Source organism: Diplotaxodon limnothrissa, linkage group LG12, assembly GCF_057381915.1.
Source record: "Diplotaxodon limnothrissa isolate DT_005_m linkage group LG12, D_limnothrissa_male_GT1.1, whole genome shotgun sequence".
In the NCBI taxonomy this organism is placed as follows: domain Eukaryota; kingdom Metazoa; phylum Chordata; class Actinopteri; order Cichliformes; family Cichlidae; genus Diplotaxodon; species Diplotaxodon limnothrissa.
In genome coordinates, this window is record NC_140607.1 from 33,324,992 (window position 1) to 33,352,078 (window position 27,087).

The 27,087-nt window shown below is 42.7% G+C and overlaps 1 protein-coding gene across 2 annotated transcripts in view; it reads left to right on the plus strand.

Annotated features, from left to right (window-relative positions):
• The window catches only part of znrf3 (zinc and ring finger 3), a 67,151-nt gene that overhangs the window by 10,755 nt on the left and 29,309 nt on the right, over nucleotides 1-27,087 (plus strand). For both annotated transcript variants that reach the window (XM_085367497.1, XM_085367498.1), the window contains exon 2: nucleotides 25,573-25,695. In XM_085367497.1, coding sequence (XP_085223623.1) covers nucleotides 25,573-25,695 — 123 coding nt within the window. The remainder of the gene's footprint in view (nucleotides 1-25,572; nucleotides 25,696-27,087) is intronic.

The window sequence follows — 27,087 nt, forward strand, 5'->3', positions numbered from 1 at the left end:
TCAGAATCCATCTGCAAAACTTAAAATGCTGTGCTTCCTGACAGCTGAGTCAGTCACTTTGTCAGTTGGGCTTCCAGTAAAAATCTGGATGGGAATTTCTCAGAAAGGCTTTTATGTGAATTCTCCATAATGGCTTTACACCCCACTGAGGTTTTTCAGTAGTGTTGCCACCAAATGATAACGGGTGATAACAAATTAAGGTGCCTGTTACGACATTTCCTAAATTTTATGTTTTGATTTAACACGAGTTTATCCTTGTGCCTGTTTTTGAGCCGTTTCCTGTTGGCAACCGCACATTATCCATTTCGGTCAGCTTTCCTGCAGCACTGCCTCAAGCTAAGCTCATGGACGGAGGATTTGGGAAGGTACTGATGCATACATTTGTCATAATTACTGTTTTGCAAAAGCTGGAGTTTGAATCGCCCAGGCAACGGGAAAGCTTCAGAATTCAAATTAGAGTGTGGGATTGAGCTTTAAGTTGTGGAGAAGGGCTTTTTTTCAGCTTTTTGGTTACTGCATCCAGGAAGTCTCCATCATTTTTGCAGTCTGCCCCCCTGCTGATTGGTCTTGGTTGCTTATGTATTAAAAGCTTGAGTTGGCATGGCACTTCTATCCTTGTGAGTTGAGGCAGCATGGAAGAAAGGTGAGGATAACGCAACAGTCCTCTTCACGGGCATGAAAGCATCTTAAGCCAGTTACACATATAATTGTGTCATAAAAAAATAAACAGCTGTGAATGCAAGTGCGTTTCTTTTGCTCGTTCCTTCTCTTGGTTCTTTCTCAGTGTCTTTTCGCTCCGTCTTGTGTCTCTGTTCCGCATGGGAGGGGAAGGAGGAGGGTGTATAAAAGTGGGACCACACATGCTGTGTCAATGTTTGCTGGAATAATTAGAGACAATGTGGGCCAATAACGGGAGGAGTGCAGTAACCTGAACTCACTTTGTTCTGCCCCAACAGCAACACAAAAGCCTTTCACAGATGCGCAGATCCGCAGGCTGAGAGCAAGAGCAACTGCACTTTTAGCCGGCGCGCTGCAGAGCTCTGAGGATCAGCAGGAAAATGGATTGGTTTCTATGGAACTGCTCTCATTTCACTATTTGTGCCAGCTCAAAGTGATGCTGATGTCACTCTAAAGGCCTTTTAAGCACTGCCTGAACGTCCCTGCCACCAGGCCCAGAAAAACAACCCTACCCCTTGTCACCCTCCCCAGTCTTCCAACACATGTCCCTGGCTTAGAGGACCCTCTTTAACTAGAGGATATCCGGCCGCTCGGTATGCAAAGAGCCTGTGGATTCCTGACGCGAGTGCTAGAGCTGGACTCAGAGGTGACTTTCAGCGTAGCCAGACAACTGTTGGATTAACACTTTGCGTTGAATCTGAGCCAATAGGAGGCAGCCTGGCCAGGGGTAGGAGGTACTGGGTTAAATGCAGGCTAATAGACTGCTTTGTAGCATATATGATGGATTAGATTTTAAGCATACCAGAGCTGCTTGTGTCCTGCATAATTTAACACAAAGTAAAATAGAAAGTTTTTTTTTTCTCAGCATATAATTAAAATGAGACAAATGAACATTTGTGTTGTACTTAAGGACACAAAGTGTTTTTAGTGCGGACGGGAATCAGATTTTGTGCCGAAAGAACCGAGCTAATGATCGTGAAGCGTTGCCTGTGCTGTGGATGTTTCTGACTGTAACAGAGTGACCCGCTGCTGTGCTCACACCCCGGAGATGGACCAACTGGTTTGTCCCCTCTGGTGTCCATCTTGAAAGGGGACACCGCTATGGGATGCATACATCCCCTGGAGGTTACTGGTGTCATTGTGGCACCTGTCTCCTCCACTCTTTGCCTGTGTCAACAGCTCAGATTTATTTACATTCACAGTTTTCCCTTTTCCAGATCTGGAATCAGCAGAAGATCCGTTTGTGAGATCTGGAGGTTTGTCAGTTGATGGAGTTTATGAATGTATTTATTTTATAGCTAAACCACTCCCCCCGAACACTGCACCCTTTCTCTCTTGTTTGCGAAATACAACAACAACGTTGTACACAGCGATCTTCTTGTGTGGATGCAGTACTATGTATTTATGCTACTTCTAGTGTTTCGATATTTATAGGTACTTGTCTGTGAGCTTGATTGCAGTTCAATTTTTGTTTTTGTTTTTTTCCACAAACCACATGCATCCTGAATCTCAGAAGCAGTGGGTTTGGTTCAAAAATACACCTTAAAGACTTAATGCAGTTTCCCTGCAGGACTAACGTGTGTTTTTAAGTCTTGCAACTATTCATATTTAGTATTTTTCAGTTTTGTGTGACAGAGTGTAATCTTATCTCTGCTTTTAGCTGCGGGATACACAACAGCTTTCATTTTATTCTCTTCCACCCGGTGTTCTCCTCTAATCAGTCTCAGATTCTCACTTTGCCTCCTTGTCATTCTCTTCTCTTACTCCTTCAAGGCTTGTTTTCCTCCTTTTTTCCACCCCCTCCTTCTTCTATCTCTCTCCTTGTCTTTCCATTCCACTGGGCTGATGTTCTTTTCTGTGCTCCTGGCTCGCAATGTGTTCCTCATCACAGCTTGCGTTTCCTCTTATCTGGCGTTCTTTTATCAGTGGCCGCCACACATGCCCGAGAAAAAGGGGAGGGGGAGGTTTGGGGGGCTGATGTTATCAGCAGGTGGAGATTTCACCACAAGAGTTCGGGGGCCCAGTGTGGCCAGAGGAGGGCCATGCCGGAAAGGCTCTGACATGGGAGCCAGCAATGTAAATTCTTTACAGTGCAGCCTCACTGTCATCTAAACACCTGCCTTTTTAGTTACACAAGTAAGCTTTCTGCATGACACTTGGAGAGAGTGTAAGCATTTGGCAAATGGGACGTCGACAAGGTTGAAGCTGTTTTGCCTTTTGTTCTTTCACCTGCTCAGCCAACAAAGAGCACAAGTGTAAATAGTCTTTTGCAAAAACAAAACTGCTGCAGCGATTGTAAAAGTGTCATTTCACATGTGGCCAATGAGAGAATATACCTTAAAACAGGTGCAAAGTATATTTAAAACCTTACATTAAGTTCTAATTGGCATCCGGTTTCAATGCAAAGTAGCGGCGTATGTCAGGTCTGTGCATCACAAAGAAGATAAATCCTTGACATGGAGGGAAAGGAGAGCAGGGATGGTAGGGATAGACCGGCGGGTAAACCAAAGCACAGGCTCACAAAAGCCTAAAATGATATCGCTGGTGGATATCTGGATGCTTGGGATGCCTTGGATGGCTGCTGTACACTTTTGGCTTTGTCTTTGCGGGGATGAATAGAGGCCTCTGTGGTAGTGATGACAGGCTTCTCCAGGCTGGGCCCTGGTTGGCTGGCAGACTAGGTGCTGAAGGTCTGGAAGATTCAGCTCTCTCGTAGGGGCAGAAGCCCGACAAAGGATGCTGATCGTCCAGGTTCGCCTCACAAAAGACGCTCTGTTCTTGGCCTGCCCTTGTTATTGTGACATGCCTGTTACATTCATACACATGAGTTTAGCTGAGACCGACACACCCACAGCACCAAGTATAATAGCCACCTGTGTGGGGATATACTTAGTTATGTTGGTGTTGTTGATTTTTGCAAGGGGCTCCAGAGACTGACTTTTCTTGGTGCAAAAATAAGTCAGTTTGTATAGAAGTCTATGAGGAAATGATCCTGTGTATTGCCTGACTCAGTAGACACTTGACTAAGTAACCAAGTTTATGGTCTAAATAACTAGTTCCAGGTCTCATGTAATACAAAATGATGTTTTTGTTAATGAAGCTTCTTTTTGCATTAAAAAAGATCAAAAGCAGGGTATGCTTTTGTTTAAGACTTTGGCTTTGTGGTTTGCACATTCTCAAAACAAGCACAAGGTCCCTGGTCTAATCCCAGGGGGGATACATGAATCTCTTTGGGGTTACATCAGGAAGGGCATCCGGCATTAAAGCTCTGTCAAATCAAACATGCAGGGCTGCCCACTGCGGCAGCCCTTTGTGAACAAGGGAACAGCTGAAAGTAGCAGCTTCTTCTTTGTGATTGACAAGGCTCTACTATACAAGTGGACAATGTGATTTCTCCATCAGGTCCTACCACCTTACTGGTGACATCTGGTTTCAAAACAAGAAGATGGAGCAAAATGCCCAAGTCAGGAGGCTTAAAAAGGGGACATCATGTATCTCATGCAGTTCATGGAACAGATGTAAGATATTAATAAAAACTGAAAGCTGTGATTCCTTTGACTGTGGGCCATTGAGCTGGTTTAAAGCTGATATGAAGTTGGCAGATAAGCCCAAAAGAGTATTTTCACAAAGAAGGCGCTGCAATGGCCTTAAAAGAGGTTTCATCATTGTATCATCCACCTTTGCTTAGATGGCCAGTGAGGTAAACACACTGCTCACTGTACTGTGCATCTTATGTGTTTACATGCTAGCTGGGGGCACTAATAGCTGAGACTAGTTGCAGTCTTTTCATGTTTTTTATTTCAAATTATTAACAAAGAAAGGAGAAGCTGTTTGGGGCTTCCAGGCTTGATGCATAAAGAGTGAAAGTTCTCCCAGACCCTTCACATGCCCCTTCGGGTCTATGCCAAATGCCCCTCTTAGAGATTCGTGGAGCCTCTTTGATCCTTATTCTTTCCTCCCAGCTGGGAGGCCAGAGGATGCAAACAGCCCTTTTCCAAGTCACACATTCTTTCCTAAGGACCAAGAGGTCCTGACCCATAGCTGCAGTGGAATTTCATATACAGAAATAGGCCAAACTTGCCAGGCCATTTGAATGTCCAGCCATCCGCTTTTACCATTCATCACCCTTAGATCTTCTGAATTGGATAGTCAGCTTTAACACGTCAAAGAGCCTTAGTTTGCCCCTTTCCTCTACAGTGTTTTCATCGCATCAATTGTCTGTTTAAAATCTAGCTTCACCAATACCTCAATGTTCAGAACAAACACGAGTTCTGAACTAATTGCTGCTGCAGGATTTAGTTTTCAAAGTACTTCACATTGAAATGGGTCCAAGCCACCTAAGAGGTTTTCAAAAACTATAAGAGTTTTGCTTCCTGAGAAGACTCAAGATTGTTTGTTTTGACATCCTCTCTAAATGACTCTTAACTTCAGACAGTTTTTCAAGCCTTTTTTGTCTCCAGGGACACTATTTGCCACAGCTCCTCTTTTTCCAGAAAAGGACTTGCAACCTGCAGTCCTCTTAGATGTGGAGCCAAATGCCCCGTAGGTCACAGTCAGCTAAGTGGTTCCTTGCATCTAATAAAAAACAAATCAAATAACATGGCTCCCTAGGGGTTTATAGCGCTACAGTCTCTGGACTCCAGGGCAGATAAACCTCTTCAAACGTCCCCATGCAAATATTTGAATGTGGGAGGAACTTTTTGGCTGCGATTGTATAATTTACTGTCAGGTTCATGAGCCTTTAGATTTATAGCTATTTCATAATATTACCTCTGTGCACTACACACAGTGGATTCTGACTATTAAAGCCACAACATGGCAAAGAGCTGACCACTGGGCTGCTGAACAGTTCTCTGAACTGTGAAATGACCTTATCTTTAGATGCTGGCCATTAGCTTTTCAAAGAGCCAGACAGAAAATACATTTGTGTAAAGTAGGTTTGATGTTTAACTCTTAAACGATGGTTATCCTCTGGGTCTTGCTTATTCCAGAGCTCTTGTTCCTCTTCTCCTGCAGTCTCCGTCAGCTTGTACCTCTGGCAGCGCAGCTAGGGAGAAGGAGAGGAACAATACGGCATTTGTGCACTGCTCTGCACTTGGCCTGCTGCTAAACAAATGTTCGGAGGAATTCTAATGGCTGGCCTTGCCCCTGGGCCCAAGCTGATCCCACAGTGACTTCATAAACACTCTCTGAAGTGATCAAAAGAACAAATCACCCTTTATAGGGAGATATATGGTAATGGAATTATTTCCACATCAATTAAAATATACTTTGGCTCTCTCTTGGCCTTGTGTAGACTATTTATTTTGACCCTGCTGCAAAAAGGGGAAGCGTTCTATTGCCCAGGGCGCATACATAAATTTTCGGGGAGGTGCAGTTTTTGCAGTAGTGTTTATGGCATCTTCTCAAGCTGCGGCTGCTTGTGGCGAAAATGATCAGTTGAAATGCAGAACTCCAATCATAAATAATTACTTTTCAATGACTGTTCTTAAATTTGGGTTATCTTTTACTTGCATAAGCTTAAGTCCTGAAAGTTTAAATAAAATAAAAAAAACACATCCTCACCCATTGTGGAACATTTAAAATACATAGACCCCGTTCTCAAGTGTTGGTGTGGCTTAGCATTAAATGGTCAGGTGATGTGGCCATGAGGTGATGAGGAAATGTCACGCATACGGAAGAGCATGTTATGTTCCCGTTTTTGTGTTTTTTGTTTTTTATGGAAGAGAAGCTTACTATTAGAGGGTTTATTCAATCAAATCAACAAACCCAATGTATTTCTCGCCTTGGGAGTTTGTTCTATAATATTTAAACAGCTCTGATGATTTAAAGTTTTGCTCTTTTTAACCCCTCAGCTTTAGGATCAAGAAGGATCGTGAATATATTGGTAAATATGGGCCATGAGTCAGTCGGGCTAATAGTAAAGTTGAATGCAGTAAATATTACAAATATTGTGTTTAGTTTAATGGCTAACAGACTGTTTGATCAGACTGTGATTTATACAAATCCAGGTACTTTATTAAGTTGGAACAAATAATATTATCTGAACTTAAACTTACTCAGAAGACAAACAAATGTTTTCTCTAAATCCACCTCACCTGCTATCACCTACCACTGCATTTTTCACCTCCTCGCCCAGGCCTCAACTTGGCACATTTCTGCTTTTTATCTCCACCCGCTGATGGAGCCAGCCATTGAAGCAACCTCGACACCACCCCCACTCCTCCACAACCTTTCTGTGTCTCTTTACTGCGCGCCTGCACAATAGCCTCGCTCGGCAGAAGTCCAAGAACGTTGTTTGTCCGATCACCGCTGCGGCCCCACCCCCCTTTTATTGGTGCATGCGGAGGGACAGTGAGTGAGTGTGTAGGTCTGTGTGCGCAAACGGTTTTTCAAGCAGTCAGAGGGAGGTGTGGCTGGATCGTTATGGTAACTTATATTGACCGAGCGGAGGGGGACAAAAAGTGGAGCTCGGCGCATGTTTTAGACTTGCAAAGCAGGAGGCGTTTGCTGGAGCATCCCAGATTGACAACGCATAGATGGTGTCAGGTGACAGGCTTTTGGCGCACTTCCGAGGCTTTGATGGGAAATTAACTCTTGAATGTCTTTTTAAAACTGTTAGCAACAGAAAAGATGAGCAACTGTTTGATCAAAAGTCCAAGGTACTGAAAAAGGAACCAAGTCAACTACAACTCCCAGGCTGCACTATGAATAAGTAAACGTGCTTTGAAGAGTTATAATAAAACATTCAGCAGTTTAAATCAGGTCACATATGAACTGTATTTTGTCCCCAGCTTCTGCACTGAGGTGTTCTGAATTTTTGATACAGCTCATGCCCACGACACGCTTTCTCTTCCTAGCAACATTGCCTGAGGGTTATAGGTATAGCTGCTTTGAGAGCCGGATATCATACTGAATGAACAGAGATTGCCATACATACAACATTATCCTATTGCCTCATTACATTGTCCAGCAAAACTATGTATTTCTGTGCATTTTTCATTTATAAAATGCTGGGAAATAAAGAAAAAAACTGTTAAGGGTGAGTGATTGAGCTAATATATTGATATGCTAGCCCCACTGCTGTTGTGTTTATGGTTTTGTTTATAATTCTTTATAATTCAACTCATTAACTGATTCACTTGTAAAATGAAGCTCTGGAATACCCTTCCTGTTTTGTGTGGCAGAGCTGGGCACCAACACTGATGAACATTCTCCACATGTATGACTAATGAATGTCACACATGTGCTAATAGCTAATAGCATTTGTTCTCCGCACTTGGTTGCTCACTTAGAGGCTTTTCGGTGTTCTTCATCTGTTTGTTTGTTTGTTTGGTTTTTTTAGGTGGTTGGCTTTCCAGTTTTATCCATTTTACAATCAACATAATCGAGTGATTTGTATTCCTATTTCCTCACAAGCGACTTTGTGCATGGCTGTTTCTGGCAGCTGCAATCAGTTGAAAAATCTTTAAATATTGCCCAACCATGAAACTAGTAGCAATCTTTAAAGCTGATTCACTGGCCACAGGTTTTGGATGTGTTTAAAAGATTCTTCAGTCACACACCTCGCCCCGGTTTAATCCCAGGCTTTGATACCCTGAACCCAGCTGCTCTGCCAGGGGCAGGGCTGTTCCAGTCATTTTTGTCCATGCCACTGACCTCCAAGCGCACCTCTGCGGGGTCTGGCCCAAAGCCGGACGGTTGATGGCGGACATTGTTGAAGCATTGGGTTTCCCTCACCCGGGCAACCGGGCCCCTTTGAGCCCTTACCCCTTACTGTTTGCCCAGCCACTCTTTCCTCCTCAGCCCACTCTTCTTCTTTTCCCTCTCGCCGTGGAAGTGAAAGGAAGCTTGAGAGACAGCATGTTGTTTTGTGCTCACTGCTTGGATATGCTGCTGGTGGCCGGCTTCCTATGGCGCACCAAAGCTCCCATTCACTTTCTCTCCTTCTCTTTCTTTGACCTCCTCTCGGGAACGAACCACTGTTTGATCACATTAGGGGAGAAAGAGAGAGATCAGTGGTGCTTTTGACATTCCCACTAGCTTTTGACAGTCTATGTGCAGCTGATCAGTTTGCCCGGCACCAGCAAGTGGCCTCTTTTGAATTTTTCCTCTCTCTTTTATGTTTTTTAGGCCAGCCATTGTTAAGCCTTTTGATTAGAATGTGTGGGTAGAGCTTAGCAGGACTGGTGTTTCATTTCTTATTTCACACTTTTCTCTTGAGTCTTCTCTCCCTTTTGTTGGGAAGAGCTTGTGTTGACTGCTTTTCTCAAAATGTCAACTTCTGCGATCATATCTGTAGGAAAAACATGCACTTGTAAGTGAAAGAGAGCAACGGCATGCGGATGTGCCACTTTGATCACCACAAAGAGGCCATGAAAGCTGGGGAACGCTTAATATGTTGGCCACTGAGGAAGCAGAAATGCAAAAACTGCACAGTTGGTGAAAAACCACAGAAGTTTCTACAAAAGGTGAATCAGAATGTGGGCGTTGAGCAATTGCTCGCTGATATTCTACTGTTCTTTTCTTTATCACTTCTCAGAATCACTCTGATAGCACACACTCCTCTCTTTTGATCTGCAAGGTTTGAGCATATTTGAGAAAGCTCACGTGGCTTCGGGTATGACCACTTCACAATTATTGGGGGCTGTGCTTACTAAAAAGCAGAATCTGTAAAAGGCTTAAAGGAGGAGGCCTCTGGAATCTTGTTTTATTTATGCCAAAAATGCCTGGCCACAATTAACCAACCACGACCATTCTGAATGTCAATTTAGGTCATTTTCTACCCTCACAAAAGCCCTGGACTTGGAGCCCATAAAGGAGAAAAAAGCTGATGTAATGGGTTTAAGAAAATCTCCAAGGGGAGTCAAACCTCACCCACACAACCCCAACCAAACCCCCCTGCCCCGCCACCACCTCAGTCTAAAATCCACTCTTCTGAAGTGGTCACCACCTTCGGTCAACATCAAAATATGATACGCAGGAACAGCGGCTCTGAAACTTTCAATGGTAGAGTTAGTTTGTAGACGGAGGAGAAGCATTTATGAGGATTTTATTTTGCAAGCCCCCCCCAAAAAACAGAGGAAATGTTTATGATTGACTGATTTGGTGTTTGGGATGGGGGAAGGGGAGCAGGAGATGAAGGCAGAGGGAAGAGGGTGAAATAGAAAGGAGGGGGGAAAGGAGGGGGGGTAAAGAAAAGAAATCCCAGCCTTGGCACACACACTCATGCGCGCGCACACACACAAACTGCAGTGTAGAGCACAAAAGAAACCTGTAACGCCTCCAGATTCCTTCTAGTCGAGTATCAAAGACATGCTTTGGTTAAGAACGAGACTAGTGCGCAAGATAGCACCGAGTGAGCCAGTGAACCCAGCACTGGCTCGGTTGGGTGCTGTGAGTTAATCTCTCAGATGGGATTTTTCTCCCTTCTTCTTCTCCACCCTCCTCCCTCTCTTTGGGGATATCGGTATTGCTGTGTAGCTCTGAATAGAGGGACTTGTCTAACCTGATCACTGGTCAGAAAAAGCACAGGGAGAGGTTCAAAAACCACACGCAGAGACGACTGCTGCTTTTAAGTTTGGACCAGTGGTTTATCCCACCTCTATTCTGCCTAGCATAGCTCTTGTCCCAGACCTCCTAATACTTGAAAGAATCTTTTGAAAGGGCGCTTTAAACTGAAACTTTAGATGAGAAGTATGGTGGGATTTAAAAAAAACAAAACAGTCTTTTTTAAGTTAGCTTTGTGATGACTTTATCCTGTTATTTCTTCAGATGGATTCATAGAAAATAAGTGTGATGTCTCTAAGGTGTCTGCCAAACTAACAGCCCACACCTCATAATTCTCTTTACAATGAGAACATTAATGAATAATAGAAGACAGGAAAACACATTTCCAAAGCTGGACAGAAAATCTAGCTTCCACCATATTTGTGTTTCCGAATCATTGTTGGCTTCCTTTGAGGCAGTGTGGCTTAACAGTTAGGGCTCTGGCTTACTGATCAAAAGCTTGAGTTTCTGAGCAAGCCCCTAAACCCTGTCTTCTCTGAGGGCTGGGGGGGATCGTATCATGGCTGACCCTGGGCACTGACCACAGCTTGCTAACAAACTAATAAACTATGCAGAAAAAGAATTTGACTGTGCCTGTAATTTATATATCACTAATCTTTATATTAGTATTCGGAGACGTCATTGATGTGATCCATGTCTGTGGTTACTAAAAGGCTATGATGCAGTGATGGCTACCCCTCATCAAAACATGAACGGCCCCACAGAAAAAGCTGCAGCTAGGCTTACAATACGATTTCTTTGATCAGATCTTGAGGCAAAAACATCCAGGAGCAACTTGTCAAGACTGCAGCGTCAGCTTTTCAGTTATGTAAAAACGATGACTTTCTTATGGAAGCCTGTTTCCGCCACTAAAAAAAAAAGTATCCATAACTCAAAATTTCAACTAATCTTTCTTGAAATTTCGAGTTATTTTCTCAAAATTTCGACTTATTAACTTGAAATTTTGAGAAAAGTAGCTTGAAATTTTGACTTTTCTCAAAATTTTGAGTTAATAGCTCAAAATTTCAAGTTAGCGCTGCCGGTCAATAATCTACGTGAATGACATCATTTCCTTGTTACCCGGAAGCTGAAGCCCTCAGCTACAAACGCTACAGCTAAGCTAGCAGTATCACAGCCAGTCATGAATGCACAAATTGCTGATTATTTTCAGCGTGACTTCACAAATGATGAAATCCTTGTGTTATTAGCTGAATCACATGGCGTTACTATCAGCAAACGTACTCTAAAAAGCGCCAATTAGTTGTGATCCGGTTTTGAGCGCGCATTCCACATAGATTACTGATTGGCAGAGCTAACTCGAAATTTTTTCGAGTTAATAAGTCGAAATTTCGAGTTATGGATAATTTTTTTTTTTTTTTTTTTGTGGCGGAAACTGGCCTCCATACTTTCTAGTTCAGGGAAAGGGTTGCAATGACACTCGACATGACATAAACCCATGTGTCACAGGAGTCCTTGTGCTTTATATACAAATATAAAATAGCTTTCAGCTGGTGCACAGTCAAGGTCAGTGTGAATATTTAGCATCTGCATTTTGCATAAAAGGGGAAAAATGGGGATAACTTAAATGTAGTTGTTGCAAAAAGTGCGACTAAAGTATTTACCGAGCTGGAGACTCAAGCGCTTTTTACTTATCAGCAAATATTCCACTATGTTTACCATGCAAAGCTCTGGAGGCACATATTGTATACGCATTGTGTCCATGTGACCCGGGCTTTTCCTAGAAGCTACAACAACGAGAACATAATTGGCAGTTTGGAAAGCATCCAAATAGCTTCCTTTGCCCTTGTTCTTTCCATCAGGATCTTCCCTTAAGGAATGTATGTAGAACGCCGCAGGCTGATAACAGCCCTCCCTCCACCTAAGAACTCTTCATTCTGTTTCCCATTATTCATTAAAATGGCTCTGTCTTTGTTTATTGTTTATTGTCGTTTCCTGTGGAATATCATTAGCTAGTTGGAGAGCGTGAGCTTCTGGGTTGCGCTTTCCTTCTCTCCCTCTGGTTTGTCATGAAAGGTGATTGTGCAGCCAATCACAGAAACTAGAGAACAATCAAAAGACAGAGAGGGTTCAGGAAAAAGCCAAGCAAGCCAAGAAAAAAGCAGACTTGGGGAAGTCGTCAGAGGCTGTTCATCAGTTTTCACAAATCTCTTCCGATGCATATTCCTCCCTGTTTTGTTTAAGTGTCTCTACATTTCAAACAGAATCACAAGGCTAATTGCAGGCGACGCATAACACATTCCACATGTGGTTTAATGGTGTCCCCGCTCTTCATCTTCTTCGCTCTAAGTGCCGCGTGACCTTAGCCATATGACCCGGAAGTGATGTAGCTGAGCATTTCCTCTGGTGTATTTGGAACCCCAGTAAGTGTTTCCTAAAGAAAACAAGTTGGAGGCAGCTGAAATCTGAAACCACGCTAATGCTGGCTGTCTCCCCACCTTGGTTCTCTCTCCCAAAACCCTGTGGCCACAGGGGAAGCAGAGGTAAGGTGGAAGGGAGGGGGGGTGAGTAGCTCTTACTGTATGAAACCCACTTTGTACACATTCATTTAAGTGTGTGAACATGCGCATGTACTGTAAGTCCAGTTCACATTCCTCTCAGCTCTGACTGGCAGGGAGCTGCAATCCTCTGCAAACACACTGTGTGGTGTGAGCCAATATTCAGGTTGGCCTCGTCTAGCCAAGCCCTGACAGACACCGGCATGCAAGGCCAAAACGGCTTGTTTGTGCAGTTGTCGTGCAGAAGGTCATTCGCTACATTAAGTGTGTGCAAGGACAAAATGAACCTGACCTTTGGAGAAAGCCTTGTATCCCTCCTTTGAGAGCAGCTGGATTATAATACTCATCTCACACTGTAACTGTCACACATACGCACGCACACCCCAACACTGTGGAGGCCATCGTCTCTCGCTGATTTAACGTTTGGCTCTCTGCTTTGATATGCCAAGGTTGCTATACAAATTTCACAAGTGACTTTGGTCATCTGAAGTGGTTCCATCGCCTAAACTGCATATCTGAAAGCATCTTTCTGATGCTGCATTGCTGCAGACAAGCACGAGCTCCATAAGCTGTCTCTGCTTCTTCTTTCACATACTGCATGTCCAAAATTTGGCAGTTTTCTGCAGTTTTATCTATTGATCAAAGTCTGATGTGACGGTCATAAAGTTGAATTCACAGTCCCGAGCAAAGCTTTGTTTACTTGTTCGCCTGTATTCTCATTCTTTACATCATAAATGAAATACAGATTACGAAAATGCTCGTACTTAAAAGTCTTTAAAAGAATGTTTGTGAGGTTTACTGTGTTTTCTGACTAATTAAATACAAAAGGGTTGATGAATGCTTAAACTTCGGGGTCTGGACGAAGTTGCTGCCGTGCTGGACATTTGAGGGCAGGGTGAAGGGAGGGGTAAAGGAGGGGAAGGGTAGCATGGGCCTATACGCTAATCCCATTCCAGCGGGCCAAGCGGCAGCAGCTTGCATCGCATTCCACAGCTCTGCAAGCTTTTTAGGGTGGGGGGAGTAACATTCCTCCATAGCCGGGGCCATCAAAGATGCCGCACAACATCAAAGGCTACTCATAGCCAAGGTGTTGATGACTGCAATCCTCCTCTCAGTCCACTTTTAGCAGCCTCAACCCCTTAGCCCTCCAACACATGCACACATAGAGCAGGCAGGCTGCGCCAAGCATGCTCACCCTCCTTCCTCCCTAGGCTCAGTGGCCATTCTGCAGCATTATTAATCACTGCTCATTAAGTAGTGACATTGACTTTTGTTTTATGGAGAGAGTTGAAGGAGGATGAGCCGGGCTCGCTGCAGCAGGGGATACCACTAATATTTGGGGTGGTGCTGGTGGTAAACATAATAACAATCCATGAGCACTTAATGCTGGTAATGTGGAACACAATCAAAAACACTTAAGTGCTTATTGTTCTTTTTTTTAATGTATTAAAAGCTTTTTTTAATGCAACCTTCCTCAGCATTCTCAGTTGCCTTTTAATAGGGTGTGAACTATTAAAAGGCAACTGATTTTTGTGGTCACATTTGCCACAAAAATCTGAAGGATGTGACTTTTGTCCTTACTCCTGAGTTCCATTTCTCAAAGTGTCTTTTATCCCCTGCGGTGTTCAACGTGAGCAGTACCAGCTATTGTTAATGTAGAAATCGAGCCCACTAGTAATAAACGGCAAAAAAAATGACCAGCAACAATACAAAAACAACACAAGGAAGGGGGGCGGTGCTCTGAATTAAAATGATAAAAACCAGCTTAGCCTGTTCAGCTAGATGCTACATTGAGTTGCAAGCAAAAGCAATTGTTGGATTTAGTAGGTAAGCTGACGTTAGCCAGATGAATGGGATCATTTGGAGTGAAGCCCATCTGGTCAAGTGGGAACTTGATGGGGCGAAATTATGTTCTGCATCATTAATTCAGAAACCATTGTTTAGTTTTGAGGATCAAAATGGAGCCAGCTTTCTCCCGGATAGTTTTCCTAACTCAGCTGAATTGCAAGCTTTCTCTTATAGCAAAACACTGTCCTGATTAGATGTGTCATTGCAATTCCATTTTATTTATATAAAACAATTGATAGTAGTTGTCACCGTAAGGTGCTTTATATTATATGGTATGTTGGGTAAGACCCAGCAATATTAGAAAGAAACCTCAACAATAAGATGACCTCCTGTGAGCAAGCTGTTGGTGACAGTGGGAAAGAAAAAATCCTTTTCAACCGGAAGAAAACTCCAGCAGAACCAGGATGAGGGAGGTGCAGTCATCTGTTCTGTCTTGATTGCAGTCTGTAATAAATAATATAAACGTAAAGCCAAGGTGTCTAACGGTTGCTAACTAATAATAGCTTTCTTTCGTAGCCATGAGTGATGCAGGATGGAGGTGGTTAGCCACGTAGCTATAACTTAAATACTTGGCATGTATTTAGTGCTGTGTTGTCGTGGCCATGATTGCTTTATTGTGGTACTGAGATCTAAGAGGCATCTACACAAGAAAACATCTTGTAGCGCATCACCTTGTTGCTGACAGCTGATTGCTAGTGGACATTTCCGGTTTCTGGTTGCCTCGGTAACTATCTGATGTATTCAGCTTAATTTCTGAAATGCTGATCACGGTTCACTTTATTGTTGCGAGTGCCATCAATAGCTGATGTTTTGAGGGCAATGCATATAGTACATAGATCCTGTACGTTATTTAACAAGTAAATGAAAAGTCCAAATTTATTTCAGCTTCTCAAATTCTTTGTTTCACATAATGACTAAGAATTGTGTCACTTTGGGATTTTTCACCTTGATTTGATCGAATAATTATTTTGGCGACATCATCTCCAACTTTGAACTTTGTCAGGACAGTTGTGGAAAAAAGATTATGTTGGAGTTTTGTACTACAGCTGTGCAGTTGCGTGCTGTATAGATTTAATGAGCCCCATTTCCCTTTGCTTGTTACACTGTTAGTCATGCTAATTAATTCACAGTGGCACCTTGATGCCGACAAATAATTTATGCATGTGTTCACCTACTTTCATAATTGTCCTCATAAGGACAGCAGCATCTTGCACATGGAGACAATATGTTTGCTCGCTGTTGTTCCTTTCTTTGATCACCATGATCTCAATTGTTTCCACTCCTCCCCCCAAAAAATGGTGCCATCCAACCCAGTGTTGACCCCTGAACTTTGTCAGCCTGTCCTTTGTTCATGTCACTCTAGGTTTTAAAGACTGAAGAGCTGAAAGTGACACCAGAGAGACTTTTGAGTGTGCGTACACACACACAGTCACACACACGCCATTGATGGTTTCGGGATGCACTCGCCGAGAGTTAATAGAGTCACAAGCTCGGCGTCCTGCTCAGTGTTAAAGCTGTCAACCCCAGTGCCTTGTGCTACATATCAGGACATTTACATGATATTGGGTGTCCTCTGCCAGTGTCCCCTGCTCACACTGAAACCATGACACTTGTTTGCTTTGCCCGTTGCTATGAAGATGGTGTAGAGGTGATTTTTCAGGGGAGTTTAAGAGGTGGACTTGGAGTAGAGGGGGGCAAACGGACAGTTGATGACGGCTCTGAGGCTCGTATCACAAAGCTGGCTCGCTTGGGGCATGGCCTTGACATTACAGCTTTCTTAAGTCTAAGTGATCAAAGTCCAACATGTAATTATTATTGTTGGATCCTTTTTCTGTCAACATTATTTTGTTTATTGCCCTGCCTTTGTTGGCTGGTTTATACCACCAAAATAAAAGATGGCTAGCTTGGCTAATTGTTCTTTTGGTCCCAGTGGAGAAGACAAAAGGGAGGAAGTCTTCATTATTTCAGAGGAGAAGCAGAAGGATCCCTTTACAGCGATAATGTTACAGGAGGAGGAGTGTCAGCCCCACCTGTATGGCCCTCCCAGATGCTCCACTGTAACTGGATCCCGCTCCCTCTCTCCTCAAGGCTACCAGCCCTCTTTGAAGTTATTTCTAGTGCTGGGAAAGAGGGGCAGAGAGGGATTGAGAGGGGCAAAGAGTGACTGTAAAAGGGGAGGTGTGTGTGTAGCGTTTTACTGGATGCATTTGAGTTTGTAAGTCTATTTGTGCATGCTATACATAGAAGGCTGCAATTCAAAACTCTTTCTCCTTTCTTGTGCTCACCCCCCTCAGTGTGATCTGACATTGAACTTGTGTAGCGGGATCAGAAGACTCGCTGACGTATACTTTTGTTTAGCCACAGTCTGATGTACTGTGGAGCAAATTAAGTTCAAAGTAAACCATAGCTACCACACACACACTTTGATGGATGCATTGAGTGGGTAGGGGTCATTATTTTGCCCCAGAACACTTTGACACTTGGACTGTATGAGCAAGGGATCGAACCACTGACCTTCCAATTAGCAGACAACCCACTCTACTTCTTCAGCTCCAGTCGCCCCAATTAATCAGCTAATTGGATTCTCAAGATCAGGGTTAACTTGCTCTAATTTTTCATGCGTAGCCAGATTTGTCCCCATCTAAGACTCATGGTTAAAGTAACCTGTCTGCAGCTGAGGACGCTTAGTGTAAATCCTCCTGGTAAGGTCTCCGAGTGTCTGTTAAACACGCACGTTTCAACCCGCACTAGAAGCTTAACCTCATAAAGCCTGAACTGGAGCGACTTGCATGAGGAGGTAGACTGCTTGCTTCACTCGGGGGTTTTGGGTCATCTTTTGGATTAAGGCTCAGTGTCAGACTGATTGGCTTCCTCTGTGTGTCTAACGTGATGTCTGAGCTCCTCAGGGTTCATTCAATTTCTCTGAGTCAGTGGGGAATGCGTGATAATTAAATAGAGGTGATGTGAAGCAAAAAAGAAAATAAAGAGGCATCTCACGTAAACAGATGACAGCTTGACCTTTTGACATTTGAATCTCAGTCAGATGTTACTTCTATGTTTTCCTTGCAGGTACCTACTATAGGTCATACGAATGAAAACTGTGCCTCGCAAATGTCGTTGGTGTTCTCAGCTTGTTTGTTTTTTGTGTTTCTGTAAATGCTAACTTTTTAAGAGTGAATCGGCTTCCATGAGTATTTGCGTTTCCCATTTATTTGAGCCGCATTGGCTCACAGGAACTGCAGCTCATATACTTCCACTTTTAATACGTTTACTGGAAGTCTGACCTGCATTTACTGGGACAGAGAGTTCATTTGCGGCCTTATGATTAAGAGCTGGTGTGCTTGTGTGTACACACACTTGCAGAAGACATCTGGGGGGGTAAAACACCAGCGTGTTTCTAATTGGTTGAAGTCTCCTTCCACGTCTGGCTTGCAGGGGCGTTTGGGGGTGAAGTTGACTGCATCCTGACCACACCACAGTTTGAAGTGGCTGGTGGTGGAGCTGGTGCTATGTTGACATTGTGGTGGTTTGTGTGATTTGGCCCGGCTTGTTAGCTGGATGTTACACAATTGAGCATCCATGTTATGTGCTGGTTTGCATGAAGACTTTTGAAGTTGTTACTGAAAAATTTAGACTTGCTAATTTGGTTTACTTGGTAAAATCTTCAGTGGTTATGACTGTTGTTTTCCTGGAAAGACCTGGAAGATTTGAATGGGTAGTTTTTAGAAAATCTGTGAGCTATAAATTAAAATTAGTTTAATTTAGTTGTAGAATCAGCCACCTTCATGCAGTAAGAGTGAGCTATAAATTCTACTATGAATACATGAGATTATTACTTTAATTGCTATATTCATGTTATTCCTTCATATTATGCAGTGTTGTCTTTGAAGGTAACAGTTTCTAATTGAAATACTCAATAAAAGGCTGTTAACCGTTATTGAGTAAAACCTTATGATATGATTCATGTTGTGTTTTTCACTGCTAGATACTGTGAATGTGTGCAGATGTACTGAGGCTCAAGGTTGTTTAACTGTGTGTGGAGCTTTGTGTGTGCTCTGCCTGTCTGGCTCTGGACATCCTGTTGCATTCCAGTCTGACTTAGCCATTTTCATGACTGTGTTTTGAGACTCTCAAAGACACCACAGTTCCCAGGGGAGAGTCTTTGAGCCGTGATTAGACATACCCACCTTGCCATCCCATCCCCACAACCATCAACACAAGAAACCGGTGTGTTATTCCAGGAAGTTGACAGTATTTTGGTAGTGATGGCGGTGAGGAGGATGAAGGACCTGGCTGAGTCAAAGGCTCGGGGGCTGTGCGTGAGATGCTTTTCCACTGGAGTGAATAAGTCACCCCTTGGTCACCCCGATATGTTTCACGCTACAAACAAACCCCTACGCCTGTTCTCAAACAGTGAGATACGTAAACACATGCACGGCACCGGGGAAGCAGGTGGGTGCGAGGACTGGCTTCCTGCCCAGGTTTTTCTTCCTCTGGATTTTGTGTGCTTGTGAAATTGGTGCCAGCTCCTCTTCCAAAACTTATAGGTGGAATCGGTAAACGAGAGATCTGCATGGTTAATCATTTAGCCAGCTTCAAGAACTTCAAATACAAACTGTCGTGCACTTCCACTTTGTTGTAACCGAGGCTTATTGTCTGCGGCCTGTAGCTCATTAAAGGAAGTGTTGGAATTCAGATTGAGTAAAATATTGGTGTCAAGAACAGACAGTACATGCAAGTCTATAAACATGTATAGATCGGTTTAGCTCAGGGATCATCCCCTCCTACTTGCTTTTGATGTTTTTTGGCTCCTGCCGTGCTGTAGTATGGATGGCTTGTTGTAATGCACCATTTTCAAGCAAGTGCATCACTTTAAATAAACATGCAATTCAGCAGCTTCTTTTGGAATTTTAGATTCTGGTACCCTGTGAGCATCAGCTCCCCTCCAGTTCACAAGGCTTTCCTTGCTGGTGGTGCTAAAAGCACGATTGGAGAGTAATCTTTTTGAAGTTTGTGCTTTGTCGCAAAAAATAAAAAGCCTTTTATTTTTCTGTGTCAAAAATAGATTGGAAAGAGTTATAAACAGGATTTTTTTATTTTTTTTAAGTTGAGTTAAAGTGCTGATTATGACCTTTTTATGTTGAGCATTCCTATTTTTCATCTTGTTAGGATACCAGAGGGAATGGAATTTGTAAAAAGCACATTAATACACAGCACAGGGGAAAAAAATGTAACTACCACTTTCACAGAAGCACAATATAGTGTGGCGAGGGCAAGGTAGGGCGACTGTCTTGGATGTGTAAGAGGGAAAAGGGGTAATGGGGGGCTGTAACTGGGGCCACCAATAATTTAGAAGGAGAGAGGGAAAAGGGGTGTGGCAAAGGGGAGGGGAGGGAAGCGGGATGGGGAAGCAGCAGAAGTGGTTGTTGTACGATCAAAGGCTGAGCGAATTGTGTCACAGACAGAGTGGGAAGAATGGCATTGAGTGGTGTGACTTGCATTTTGATTTCCTTTGAGAGCTTGGGGGGTGCGAGTGGTGATGGTGGGAGTTTTAAGGAGCACGGCTCTGTTTTGATCCCATTACCAACAGTTATCAGGTCACTTGTTTGACCATTAAGGATCTCTGAGTGAAAGATGATTGTGTGATGTTCTTATGAGTCATAATGTGTGAAAGTGTTTGAAAATATTTAGATTAAAGTATGAAATGTATTCATCCAGTGTTGCTATAACAACCAGAGTGAACTGGTGCACTGCTACAACAAAGTTTGCGTCAATTTCCATTTTATACCAGTGCTGAATATTAACAATGTCTGCAGGTGGTTCTCCAGACGGAGGTGTAAGATTGGTCGGTGCCGGGCTGTGACTAGCTTGAGTGACAAGCCAAGTTCAAATCCCCGCCAGGACTTTATTGCGAGTGTGGCTTGTGTAACAAGATATTCATGTGAAAGGCTGCCTCCCCAAGGGGCAGGACAGATGGGGTAGAACAAGAGACGCCCCCTTGTGGTACTTAGGGAGTGCCTTATGCCTTTCCTCCAAACCTGGGGTACGAAGCAACGGAGCAAAGTGGAGCACTTCGGTGCTTCCAGCAGGCTGAGCTGGTTTGATTTTTGGGGCCTTGCAGGGAAAGCTAGCAGTTGGAACACAAGAGAGAACAGTCTCTGTCTTATTGTGTGTTCGTGGAACTGCGCGTGTGCGTGAACGCACGTTTGCATATGTGCTCGTTAATCTTTTGTCTGCTCGGCCAGTAGCTGTGACCCACTTCGCAAGATCACCTCTCATCTCTCATCCAAGTCCGAGCTCCTTTTCCTTTTGCTCCCCATCCCCACATCCATCAACGCATAGACGTCAACATCTGAGAAAAGAAAAAAAAAAGTCTCTGTGGTGGAGATAATGGTGCAATGGCCAGCCTCTAAAATAACAACATGGTGCACAACAACAACACTGTCCCATTTGGAGTCCAAGTGCCCCCGCACAATGGCCTAGTGTTTAGGGACCAGGGGCGCAGGCGGGGCTCCCCACCACCATCCAAGCTGTTAGACAAGCCAGAGAGGGAGGTCATAATTAGGGCTGAACGATTATGGAAAATAATCTAATTGCGATTTTTTTGCCCCAATATTGCGATTGCGATGCGATATGCGATTATTTTTTAAGGTCTTTGTCTTCTGTATTATTAAACAAAGACAAGCAATACATCATATAGTATGGCCAATACTATATTACATTAATTTTAAACTGTTCTTTCCTGGAAGACAGACCTCTGTTATGATGACATGAGGTGATGCATGAATTGATGACTGACATTTTTATTTAACTTCTTCAATCACAACAGTATATTTGAACATACACAATAGTTTATTTTTAGCTTACAAACATCTGAGCATAAAGTGCTGACAAGGAACCCTGGTGTAAACATTAAAATGAAAGTCAGTACAATGTGCAGATTGCAGAAATATACATAAAAAAAATCAGTGGCTTTACCACACTCAGTTTTTCGACAAACTACTAGACAGTCATTCAATTAAAAAATAATATTAAATAAATAAAACTAATAAATAAAAAATACACACATCTTACTGATCTCTGCAGTCAGTAACATTACACATAAAGTGCAAACATAATAGCAATTGTATAAACACACACACAAACACGCCTTTAAAATTTAAAGGCGTGAAATTGGACGGTCTAGCCTTCTGATTAGCGTCACCGCTGTCTCGGTGGAGTTTAATAAACTCTGCCGTCTGCTTCTTGCTATCTAAAATATAACCAGACACTGGTGTAAATTCTCGACTGTCTCATACTTCTGTTTAATAAGTTTTCTGTTTGACGTTTAGTCAGCTGTGTGAAAACCAAGGAGGAACCCACCGGGGGATTAATAAAGTTTTATTTTATCTAATCTAATAACTTTAATCTCAGCCAAACCGATTTACTCACGAACAAACAAAACACTGAAAAAAGCCCAACAATAACATTTTTAGGTTGTCTAAGTGACTTATATATCACGTTTAACCCGAGCAGCGAAACTCCGCGGTGATCTGAAAATGATGTGCCGGGAGTTGTGCCGTTCTCGGCCGCATCAGTAACCCTCGAGCTCCCGGCTAGCTGTCGAGCTGGTGGGTAGCAGACGCCTCTGAAAATGTCGAAGCACTTTTGCAAATATGGGATATCTTGATAAACCGAGCAGATATTTGATGTTTACACAACTACTTTCTCGCCTGAAAATATGTTAAAAGTTTATTTTGTGACCCAGAAAGATTAGTATGAGTAATTTTAAAACTTAGTAGCGGCCGCCATTGCTGGAAACTGGAGTTTGGCTGGGCCGCGCTATGAATTCTGGGATATGGTAGTAATTTGGACAGCCTTCGGCGCGTCGCTGTGACGTAATCGGTCTACAAATGCGGCCTCAGGAGGATGCAGCCCATGAATTTGGACATGTCCAGAGTATAATCGCAGCCTTTGCGGTTAGAAAATTGCACTTGATCATGTCGCGATATTATCGCAAATGCGATATATCGTTCAGCCCTAGTCATAATCACAGTGCAAGCAGGGCTACGCTTCCTGGTCCTCATGTAGATCCACCACAACACTATCTCTGAGTCTTTCCCATCTGCACGCTTGCACCTTATCTAACATAACATCTAAAATGTTACCTTAGTTGACTGCAGTGTGCGGTATGCACAGAGCAGATGAGATGGTATGATTTGTACAGTGATGACATGTGGAGGGGGGCAGGTCGGGAGATGCTGGTTGAATGGAAAACTTACCAAGTTACGCACTTTAATCTTTGTCTTTCCCTTCAATTTTGTTGTCCTCCAAAAGCTGAGAGGGAAAATATGCTTTAAAATTATCATACCAAATGTGTATGTAATGTATACCTGCTCCGCCTGCCTGCTCCTGTCAGCCTAAGGCGAACGGTCAACCCGAGCAAGCTTTGCTCTACAACGAGAGAAAGGGCAGCTTTGAAAATCTGTTTTATGTGAAATCAGAAAGACAAGGTGACTGCATCCTGTGGATGTGTAAAAAGGTGTTTTGAGTCAGGAAAGCCTCGCTTGGTGATGACTTTTTATGTGTTTGCGCGCTGTTGCAAGAATGATCCACTTGTTTCAAAGGGTTGTGATTGAATGTTGGAGCTTAAGCTTTCATGTTTGAGCACACGTACTTTTGTCTGTGTGTGGGAGGTCTGAGGAGGAGGAGGAGGATTCAAGGATGAGGATTTTTTTTTTCCCTGTAAAGGTGTAATTCAGGCTATAAGAGAGAAAACGTGGAAAAGTAAGTGTATGTAGTATGAAAGGAGACTTATACTTACTTTCTGTCAGACATGTTAACAATGGTAGACGCTTATGTTAAAAATGGCCAAAGTTTCAAATGAGTTCAGCGGATGTGCAAGTAATTATTAGAAGCCTAAATCAGGCTTCAGATTGCTCTAAAGTCCCAAAAAACTATATCATGATATGCTAATTTCATGGTGTAAACATGTCGCCCCATTAGGCAGTGGATTATGCTCACATGGGTCATGTAGAATGAGGTTAATAAAGTTGTGAAGTTGAAGTTTTGTAGTTTTGTAATTTGTCATATCGTAAAATTTATCGTTATCGTGAGAATACTCTGAAATTTCATGATATTCTGTTTGGGCCATATCAACCATCCCAAAGTTAATCATCAAAAGTTACTTTAGTACAATCTAGGAATGCAAATAAAGAGCATAAATTGAGCATATTAGGTTTTTCTAAATGTAATTCTAACCTTGATACCTCAAAAAGCAAATGATTTCTGCTGTCTGCTTTCGTGCTATTAAAGCCGATTCCTCTTATTCAGATTTCCTCCCTAAAGGCAGAAAGAGAAGATGCTACCTTGTGGAGCTCTAGCATGATGCACGTTGTCCACATTCCTTTCCTGTGACTCGAACTTAGTCCACTTGATTTGCATTTGACCCCATTACTATTAGCTAAGTCCTCCCCCAAAACCCCTTCAGGTCAGGGGCTTGACCTCTCAGGGTTGTGGAACTGAAGTGACTGGGCACTTTCTGAATTTCTCTTCAATTGGCCTGCTGCACAACCAACCTGCTCCCTCTGCGATGAAGTGGGGTTCAAAGGTCAGGGTTCACCAGTGGAAGAAGGGTATCTTGGGTCATCAGCAGTAGCCCCCGGCCCAGAGTAGCCTAAGGCTCGGAGCCACAGATTGGGGTGCCGTGGTCACTGGGTTAATACGAAAGCGGCCTGCAGGTCATTTGGCCCAGTTCTAATGCTAATACGCGAGCTTGTCTTTGCTGTGTTGCCAAGGTGGGGAATTGATCCAGGATTTTGGTGACTCCACTTGGTTACAGTTTTTAATCCGATTTTTTTTCTTTCTCTTTTTTCTTTTTCCTGATAATTACAGCCTGACAGTCATGGCTGTCCTCTAGCCATTCCTTTTTTGGTTTCTTGATGTTTTGTGCTGGAGAGCTTTTATATTTTTGTGGGTATGTGAAGAAAAAGAAGGACACTTAATAACACATAAAATGTAATAAAAATATAATAACCTGTAATTACACGCTTAGAATGAATTTGGGTTTTTTTCAAGTTTTTTTTTATCATCTTTTAATTTTCCTCATGACGTACACATCTTTTGGGAGTGCATTCTAGCATATCCACAAGATTGGTGATTGGATTAGCTTTTATCCGTCTCCTGATGTCAAACTGTAGAACAGAATTTGTTGTTTTGTTTTGTTCTTATTCTTTGAAAATATTCCACTTTGCATTTTTCCAACCTTCTTCATCAATCAGTGATTTATGCCCTCCTTTATATGTAAACAATGTGAATGTGCTTGCTCTGCAAAGCAAAGAACTGGTGCATATTAGTGACCTTGTGTATGCGTTGACACCTGAAGTTACCTGATAGACAATGTTTGATGCTGCTCGAAGAAAATGTCAACATTCACTTTCCAATTTAAGAAGAGAAGATGCAATGTAACCAGTCACTGTGCATGTATGCACAAGCACAATAGAAATGGCAGCAGCATTAATCATTTCCAGCAGTAACAATGGTAGTAGACTTAATGCACCTTTCCCTAAGTAGAAATTCAGTAAAAATGTGCCTGATCAGCAGATCCATGAAAGCACATAAATCCTGATTTTGCTTATGTTGCTGCTGTTCTTTAAAAGGTCTTCTGTATGTTTAGATTCTGGATAAGTTAAGCACACAGAGAATAGCTCAGGTGCCTAATGCTTTTAAATTTCATCATAGGTTAAAAGAACATTATATTCCCTATAAATATGAGGAATGCATCCAAGAGATGTTTGTGCAGCTTTAAGCTTGTAATTTACCTCTTTGTGAGTCAAATTCAGAACGTGGGGATGCCAAGACCCTGAAACTTGATACATCATGTATGTCGGATGCACATTTTATTTTTTAATCTTGAAGGTTGCACATTCTGACTTTTCTAATGTGATACTAGCTCCGTAGCATAGAGACAAATATTTATTTCTCCATCTTATTGTCTTTCCAGATGCATCCTTTGGGACTATGTAATAATAATGATGAAGAGGACCTATACGAGTATGGCTGGGTTGGTGTGGTGAAGCTGGAGCAGCCGGAGTTGGACCCCAGTTGTCTCACGGTGCTTGGAAAGGTAAAGAACTGCTTTTTTATGTTTTCAAGTTTCCGTTTTGCCACCGTGTTAGTTTCTGAATTTGCCTTTTGTTTCCCGTTAATGTACATCCAATGACTATCCTTTCAGAAAGTTAATATATTACAGCACCTTGCTCTTTACTGTGCTACTGCAGGTTTGTTGAACCATGCAATAAAATGAAAATCAGCATTTAACAATGCAGGTGAGTCACTTTGACACCGTAATTCACTGTAAATTAGAAGCTAGCAATACTCTTTGATATTCAGAGCCCAAAAAAACACCTTGGATTTTGCCATCTTGGGGCACAAATATCTAATAATTTGATTACTATTTGCCTAAAATTACAATAGATTGTCACCTGTCAACATGCGAGTAAAGAAAAGTTATTTCCTTGCATTTGATGAAAATCCCTTTAAGGGTTTAGCTTTGATATAGTGCAGTCACTGAGACAATTCATGGAAGGATGGTTTAGTTTTATTTTGCTTCTTACTTCCCATTGTGGTCAGAACAAGAGTGTAGTGATCCCTCCCCAATCCCTATCCTCCCGCCCTCCCTTCCTCCAGTGCCCAGGCACCTCCAGTGGTATTTTATCGTGCTTTAATTAAGTGTTCCTCTTAATGGAATGTACCAACATTCCCCAGAGGATGAAATAAGGGAGTGTTGTCCATAGTCTCATTTATCCTGTACATTCCTGGTGACAGAAAGAGAGCAGCCATTCATAATATCAGAAGCCCACGTGCCATATAAACATCCTAATGGTGCACTTTGTTTGATGATGGTTTCTAGCTGACATACACTGAGACCTGAAAACTAATGTTATGCTCAGAACTCATTAACTGGATTTCATCAGCTAAGTAGTCCTTATCGTGGCGACGTGCCCACGCTTGAGTTTCAGCAGCACAAGTGGAAGAAATGGCACGTGAATAATACATTTAAACAGATGGTAAAACAGATATGTTTTCAGTCTATCAGATTTTTAATGGTAGGTAGTAGGCTGTAGTACTAGAAGTACAAGCAAAAACCTGACAAGGTCACAAACATCAGTCATTTCCCCTCCTGGTTTTTGATTCTGACAGTTTTCTATAAACGTAAAGCTGAATGTGTGTTTGCCTTTTCTGTAAGCATACGAATCATGTCCGTAACATTAGATCAGCAATTTAATACAAGCAGGTGCATTTTCAGAAGGAAGAGAGCGAATCGGAACGAGGTTGATAGTTTTTGTTCAGTCGTTCCCATCAGCTTGTTCCTTCATACCATGTTTAAAAGAAAAAATAAAAACACAGGAGAGACGGGATGAATGGAGGATACAGTATGCACCAGTGTCAGATTCAGATGCACAATGTTGTGGTTACGCGGGATGTGTCTTAGCCAACTGAGCCACGGGGACACCCC